Source organism: Brassica oleracea, chromosome C9, assembly GCF_000695525.1.
Source record: "Brassica oleracea var. oleracea cultivar TO1000 chromosome C9, BOL, whole genome shotgun sequence".
In the NCBI taxonomy this organism is placed as follows: Eukaryota; Viridiplantae; Streptophyta; class Magnoliopsida; order Brassicales; family Brassicaceae; genus Brassica; species Brassica oleracea.
The window spans coordinates 22,655,018-22,663,467 of NC_027756.1; the positions used below are offsets into that span (position 1 = coordinate 22,655,018).

The 8,450-nt window shown below is 34.0% G+C and overlaps 1 protein-coding gene and 1 pseudogene across 1 annotated transcript in view; one reads left to right on the forward strand and one right to left on the reverse strand.

Moving 5' to 3' along the window:
- Nucleotides 1–2,078: 2,078 nt before the first annotated feature.
- LOC106314584 lies at nucleotides 2,079–3,162 on the forward strand (annotated as a pseudogene).
- A 2,430-nt stretch (nucleotides 3,163–5,592) lies between these two features.
- LOC106314585 overlaps nucleotides 5,593–8,450 on the reverse strand; it is a 10,831-nt gene continuing 7,973 nt past the window's right edge. Inside the window, exon 6 of the mRNA XM_013752440.1 lies at nucleotides 5,593–5,831. Coding sequence (XP_013607894.1) covers nucleotides 5,593–5,831 — 239 coding nt within the window. The remainder of the gene's footprint in view (nucleotides 5,832–8,450) is intronic.

Sequence of the window (8,450 nt, forward strand, 5' to 3'; positions counted from 1 at the left end):
GAAGTTTTCTGTCTTGCTGCGGCTTCATATGCTCGGCAGAACTTGCAGACAAGATCATTGATCTTGTGCCACCGATTCTTGCAGTGCAATGGCTCTCTTTTTTCAAGGCCTGCAACCTTCGGACTAGCAGCAAAGTAGTCTGCTATTCTCTTCCAGAAGGCCCCAGACTTTTGCTCGGTCCCAACAACAGCATCTTTCCTGGTGTTTAACCAAGAGCTGATGAAGACCTCATCATCTGTTTGTGTCCAAGACCTCCGTTCTTTACGCTGCACTGGACTGTCTTGCTCGAAGTTTGAATCTTCTGTGGCTTGCGTGACAAATAAAGGAATGGGAGAAGATTCTAAACCTATGCCACTATCTTGTTGACTTTAAAGAAGATCAACAAAATTTAAATTCAAAATTGGATTAGAATCCATTTTTGAATATGTCTTACGTAATAGAAAAGAGAGATGGAAGATAAGAGAGATGGAAGGCGAGTTTGATAGATGGAAGAGATAAAGATAAAGGATTCGGTTTAATAGAGGAGATAAAGATAAACGCATTCATCACTCACACAACCAATATTCTAGCTAACCATCACTTCTATTTATCACACAACCATATTAATTATAGAGTTAAAGAAAGACAAGAATCTCGGTTTCTAGCTAACCATCACTTCTATTTATCACACAACCATAATCTAGTTCACTAAGAAAAACATTAACTATCTAACTCAACCGTAAAGCTTTCAATCAATTCATTAGAAGAAGACATTTACCTGTATTGCGAAGACCAAATGTACTCCTCTGCTTTGAGCTTCCTTCGTCTTGTACCCTCGACCAAATGTACTCCGCATGTTAAGACACAAACACACAGAAACTAATAAAAAAAAATAGCGAAAACAAATAGAAATAAACATTGCTTCATATCTGAAACACACAGAAACTAATCAAAAAGGATTTTGATCCACCCATCTTAATTGAAACAAACTTGCAACCAAATTACTAAGTCAGAACATATCAAAACGATTTTATCGAAGAAAGAACATCAAATTTGATCCTTCCATCTTAATTGAAACAAATCCAAGTTGAAACCAACTTACAAACAAATCTATTTTCATCCATCCATATTGATTGAAACAAACTTGCAAACAAATCATATTGGATGAATCCATCTCAATACAAAACAAACCGAATCAAACAAATAAAAAATTACAAAATTTTATGAACTTGAAACAGAAGCTTTACCTTTGCCGAAGGCCAGCTATCTCGCCGTCGAGGAGAGTTCTGTCGCCACTAATACACCGAATCAACGAGAAAGAAGGAAGGCTTCGTCTCCACCGAGAGAGATCTCCGTCACCACCAATACACCTAACAAACAAAAAAAAAAGCCGATCAGAACAATAAGATTCATAATCTAAACACATGCAAAATCGAAGAACACAAGAAACGCTTACCTTTTGATTTGAGGAGAGCCAGCTTCGCGAGAGTTCTGTCGCCGTCGAGGAGAACCACCATCGAGATCGTCGACGCGGAGCCACCGAGGGAGACTTCACCGATGATAGAAGAGCCACCAAGACGAATACGAATCGCCTTTCCTCGGGAGAGAGGAATTCGAGAGAGAGAGAGAGAGAGAGAGAGAGAGAGAGAGAGAGGGAGAAAAGTTTGATTTGTTTCACGCGTAACCGAAGCTCCCCCAGAGAGAGAGAGAGAGAGAGAGAGAGAGAGAGAGAGGGAACCAAGTTTGATTTGTTTCACGCGTAACCGAAGCTCCCCCTCTCATGTCTTGACACGTGCATACTAAGCGGCGTTGTTTCACGGCTTAATTAAGCGTCGTGTCTTCTCTTTTCTTATTATTTTTCTAACTAAAATTAACCCTAAGCAATGCACTAAGCACTTGCGATAATGGTGGTCTAACCCACTGTAAATTTTCATTTCTCATTCAAACCACTACGATTTTGACATGTGGTTACACTACTTCATAGTGTCAAACATTCGGTTATTCCGACGAACGTCTTCGTCTGAAAGTTTACCAAAATATGGTCTAAAACCATTTTGTCAAAAACGAATTCCAACATGATTTAAGGTTTTCAAATTATTATGACAGTGGACTTTGAAGAAGGAGAAGCATCCGATAGAAGGATCTGTTACTACATGTCCAATACTCTTCTGCTTTGCTTGCTTGTTATTTATATATTCTGGTGGGTTTTGATATACCGGATGCTTGTGAAACAAGTACAGGATCGAGGGAAGGTCACATCATGTATGTAGTGAAAATGTGTCAATAATGGAAGCTATGTTTTGGATCATTGAAAGAGAGAGAGATTAAAAGTTCGGGTCTTTTTGCGGATTCTGAAAGCGAAGATGACCATGAGGACTCTACTGCCAAAAAGATACTAACCGAGATTCCACCCCCTTCAAGATTCTTCCAAGAAGATCTTAACAACTTCGTCTCACCATCCCATCCCACCCCCTCCCATCTCCTTTCATCACCTTCTCAGACCCCAAACCGAAACTGCCTCTCCGACCATCTCTATTCATCATAGCCCTATTTTCACCTTCCCTATACGTCTTCCACAGTTTACCTTCAAAGACTCTCATTGGAACTCTCATCATGCCTGAAGTCCCCTTCTCTGGAAACACCGTGGAATCTTCTTTACAAGACAAATCCTGCAACATACACTCGTTAACTAGCAGCAGCACTGATGATAAATCCTCCATCCTCCTCGTCTCTGTTCAGCTTCATGTATCTCCTGAACGGTCTAACATAGTCTTGAGGTTGCTCATTTGCCAAGACATAATCACTAAGAGGGTTATAATCATGGATTCTATTCAGAGCCGTAACTTCAGAGGGAGACTCTCACCAGACGAAACATTGGCTGCTAAACTAGAGACATCATCTGAGAAGAAAGCAGCAACAACATCTCGTGTGAATCTTGATTACTACCCGTCAGGGAGTGTTATTGACGGTCTGAGTGCTTCACTTTTGAGCAGGTGTCAGGTGAAGAACATCAGGTGTTCATTGGTGGTCTCATGGCCTGAGTTTGGTCCTAGTGTGATAAGATTTGTTGGTGCTCTGCTCAAGAGCATTGTCCCGAGTTTGGATGTTGGGAGTGTGAACAAAGATCTGGAGAAGTACTCTTCAAGAAAGGATGCTTGGATTGAATCTGATCTATATACATGATTTAGAGGCGGCCATTGGCAGGTTTCTCAATATAAAAGTTGTTTCTTAATGTAATGGTTAGCTTTTCTTGGACAAAACAGAAAGACCTTAGGTGAATTTGTGTTGTTCTCATTGCAAACAGTTTTGTTTATTTTCTAGTTTGTTTATTTTAATCCTTTTCTTAAGCTAAAATGGCAAATCCCAATAGTAACAAAAAAAATTCGTTAAATAATATTTAAAAACTATAAAATATATTTCATTAATTAGGAAAAGAATTGAATTATCCTAAACATCAAACTCTTTTTTTTTTAACACTTGTCAAATTATCAATTACATCAACATATAATATTTCTGAAAACTTCTGATTGCTTCTTACTTCAAATGAGCTTTAGACGCAAAAAAATTCCATTACATTATTGTTTGCAATGCATGTAGTTTCTTAGGTTTGTATTTTTTCATTTCCATCGTAAAATAATTAATCGATATAGTTTTGTTTTTCTTCTCTTTGTATACCGTTAAATGTTGTTTATGAAGGAACAACTATTTAGTCTCTAAGCTTTTGAGACTTGATATCGTAATGGATTTTATTATTGTTTGACGTTTACTTTCCTTGGTATATCTAAATCATTGTTTACACTTTGATTCTCATTGGGTTTCTTTTACTTTTTGAGAAGATCATTTTATTTAGCATTCAAACAAAACGAGAAATCTCTAAAAGTTGGGAAAAAAGGACCGTGACCATTTTGATGCTTCAAATGTTTACAACCCTGATCCGCAATTAATAATAACAAAAATTTATATATATATATATATCTATCTATTTATTTTTATTATTATTAGGACTGCACCACAATTATTTCGAGTATTGCCATTTCGACCTTAAATCTTACGTGAACTATAACATATTTACCCGGGAATAATTAGTGGACGTGTCTACACTTGACACTCTTGCAATTTAAATACTACTCCCTCCGTTTTCGAAAATAATATGTTTTAGATTTTTTACTTGTTCCATAAAGATAGATTTTCTATATGTTTACGGTACGTTTTTATACTTTTAAGAAACATTAAATGGAAATATTTGAATTGATTATATTTCATTGGTGAAAAGTTATTGGAAATTGTATAATAAAGTAAAAGAAAATTTTAATTATAAACATTTATCGAATTCTTAATAAGCGTGAACGCTTTAGAAAATCTTACTTACGGGAACAGAGGGAGTATTTATTTACCTCAACAAACATGAAAATAAGAAATTAAATAAAACATTAATTGACATTAATTCTTTTTATTTATTCATTATTTTTGTTGTAGTTATAAATAAAATATGACTGATAAATGATCAATGAAGAATCAGGATCAAATGAATCATTACTTCGCCCAAAAAAAGGAACTTATCAAATTTCGTTAACCCAATCCCCTGTTTAAGTTTCAAAACCTAATCTCTTAACTTAGGTAATTTTGTTCGAGTCGGTTTGTAATCGAAACTGCTTCGCCCAAAAAAAGGAACTTATCAAATTTCGTTAACCCAATCCCCTGTTTAAGTTTCAAAACCTAATCTCTTAACTTAGGTAATTTTGTTCGAGTCGGTTTGTAATCGAAACTGTTATTCTCTTCAGGTTGATTTAATATATTTTAATTAAAAAAAGTTTCAGAAAACAAATAAAAACTAATCCCAGGTTGTTGTTCAATGATTGGAGTAAGAGACACCAAAAGAAAAGTTATTGTAATGATAGTTTTGTGTCCATCATTGCCTTCTCAATTAGCTGTATAATTGTGGTTGTTTTCATCCATAAATTTAAAGCATCTTTGCAGTTGGCCCAACATTTTTTTCTCATTGCTCGGCTTTTAATTTCGTAACAAAGATATAATACATACGCTTATTATTTTAATTAGGGATCAAAGTATTTTGCATATTGTTTCACCCTGCGCAAAGCGCATGTCTCGATCTAATACTTAAATATAAAAAAGTCAATGGTTACCATTTTGGATTGATTATTTGACTACACAGAGTTACTTTTTAAAATGAAAAAAAAAATTTGGTGGAAAAGTAAAGAAATAAAAGTATTAATAGTCTAGGAAACTTTGAATATAATATTTAGAATACATTATAATTTACAACCAGACTGCTCCACAATTAAAAATAACAAAAATCTCTACATATATCTATGTATTTATATGTTTTTGTTACTATTATGACCGCACAACAATTATTTCTAATATTGCCATTTGGACCTTGAATCTTACATGAACTAACATATTTACCCGGGCATGATTAGTGGATGTGTCAGACACTCATGCAATTTAAATAGCATTTATTTACCCCAACAAACATGAAATTTAGAAATTAAATAAAAATCAATCGACATGAATTAATTTTATTTATTAAATCTTTTTCTGTATTTATCAGATTTTATATAAGATTACATTAAATTTTAGAGAAAGCAACAGTTACATAGCGGGTTTAAAGGACGTGAGATTCATAGATTTCAACCATGGCGTCTCCCATACAACCGCCTCGTACTTCTTGCTCTCACCATTTCCGGTTATGGCTACACCTTCATTAGCCGCCACAATAAGCCGATAGTTAATGCCAGCGACTATCTGAGACTCGCCGCTAACAACCTCCACAAACTTGAGTCCCGATTTGCTCTGCTTATTGTATTCGGAGACAGCAAACTCGCCAATCTCTACGATGTGAGAATTTTTAACATCACTTATGGGACTCCATCCTCCGGTACGTGCTGCTTGAGACGCGTAGAGAGAGCAGAGGACGAGAGAGAGGAAAAGAATGAAGGTTGTCTTGTTATTTATTTTTGCATGTGTTGATAATGGTAGAGAATATATGATTCTTTTATAGCAGAGATGATTCATAGATATCTTGCCTAAGTGATGGAAATGTAGTCAAATTAGATTTTATTATTTAATAACATTTATAGAAATGTATTAAAATTATATTTTATTATTTTTGAATTCAAGTCATGCATTTAGTATCTTTCAACCCTTTTTGGGCAAGATATATGTCTCCCAAACTATTAAATTCAAATCTCACATGTATTATTTGAAGATTATTTAAAAAGATATAACCTTCTATTTTGTATTAATTACATTTTAAATTTGTTGAGTTGTCAACACCTTATGTCTCTTAATTGCGTACGTGGTAGCCTTACAATTAATTTGGCCAAACATTAAACATAGACCAACCTTTCTATTCTCTACAGAAATGATTAATTAGACTATATAATAAGTCATGGCTAGCTTAGTGGATATTAAATGTACTAACTCGACATATTATAACTCGATACTAGAATATTAGCTCGATCAACTTTGATCTACTGTAATTATGTTTGATTGTTTGGGATTACGGTTGCTTTGACATACATGCTTACATGTAATTTGAAAATCTCTGCTACTGTTTTGGAGGGCAGTCCAACCTCTTCTTATTTTGTTTTATATAAAAATCTAAAGCTAGATCAACATCTAGAGATATTCACTCAAACATTTGGTTACTTCTTTTTCACTCAATGCAAAATTCTTTTGTGTGAACATTTGGCTACATCAACTACATTTGCTAGATTAACTACAACATTAGCTAGACTATTTGGTCTCTGTATATTCTTCGAAGCATATATGCATATTCAATATAAAATAGATAATTTACGGTATTTGACCCAAAAAAAAATGATAATTTACGGTGGTGATTGGTAAATATTGTGAGTTCTGTACAAAGTATTTTTAGCCTAAAGCACTAAATCTAAAGCAATCAAGCTTTATTAACATTTTTATGTCTACATCAATTTAGAAAATGAACGTCTGCGAGAAAGCCAAATGTCTATGGCTCAATTTTGTTAGCTTTCCAAAAAAAAGGTGACATTTCATTTAACTTTTACAGAAAGAATAGGATAAATAATAAACCTATCATATGAAATATTTTGATAACGGACTGGTTTTTAGTTTAAGAATGAACCTATCGCATGAACTATTTTGTTTAATTGATATTAAGTAATTAGTTCACTAGTCAATAACATTTTGTGCACTATCTTATTATACTGTTCTATTTTGTCCATTATTATTAAGTTGCTGTTATATATCTAAGTTTAATATATTTTTGTATAGTATTTGTAAGAAATTGCAAAAAAGCAATGGTAATAATAAAAGTGGCTGGTTCGAGATAATATATGGAGGGATTGCGAGATAATATTGCAATGGATCTATGGAATATCGTAGTAGACGTAACTATTAATTTATTATTATACAAAAAAAATTAATGCAAAATTCTAAGAGATTATTAATTTAAATGTTTAAGAATTATTATTATTATTTATTCAAAGAAATAAAACAAGTTAAAATTTAATTTTCATATATATTAATATGGTGTTGAGTACATGTATATAATATTAATCTACGGCTGATGTATACCAATCATCTAACTAATACTAAAAGGGTTATATTTGGAGTAGAGAGAATGTCCAATTATGGCCAATCATGAAGCTCTGTTTTGCCATGCTCTTAGTCGAGACAGATTTTCGCAGGCCTTTAATTCCGGGCTTCAAATATTGCGTAGCCCAATTTAAATCAGCACAACTCGCGACTATTGTCGCTCGCCTCTTCCACTTCATCATCATCCTTTCCGATTCTGCAAATCGACGTTTCTTGGAGTTATTACGAGCCATGCTATCCTTCCATCTTCTTTTGGTTTAGCACTTATATAAACTCCTTCACCTAATATTTGCTCCAACCACAACCATATAGAAAATTCCTCACCTTTTCCCTTACTGTATTCTCACTATATAAGTCCATTGCGATATTCAGTACAAAAAAATTCCACACACAATTTTGACCTCTGTTACTTCCAAAGCACAAGTTTCGTGCATCCATCTCAGGTAACTTTCCAATCGCTTCTCCAATTCAAAAGCTCATAAATTGAATATAATCAGCGCAGGAATTTGGTTTCACAAAATACTCTAATTGGTTGAGTGTAGTTACCCACTATGGATGTTGATGTTAGATTTACTCGGAGAACAAAGGATATGTGATGTGTAGTTTTAACTAATTCTAAATCTTGCCTGAGAAAAGTGAAACTGAATCTCTCTAAATTAGAGGTTATATGATTTTTCTAATGAGCTGCATTTTCGATAATTCGTATTCATATGATTCAACTGCTTTAATCAACAATTTTGGTATGTAATGCATATTAAATAGAGTTGTGTCCAAGCTTTTCCATTGTAGGGAGATATACAAAGCTTCTGGTAACGAAGATTAAAAATGATGAGTGAGAGGACCTTAAGCTCTTGGAAACTGGTGGTGCT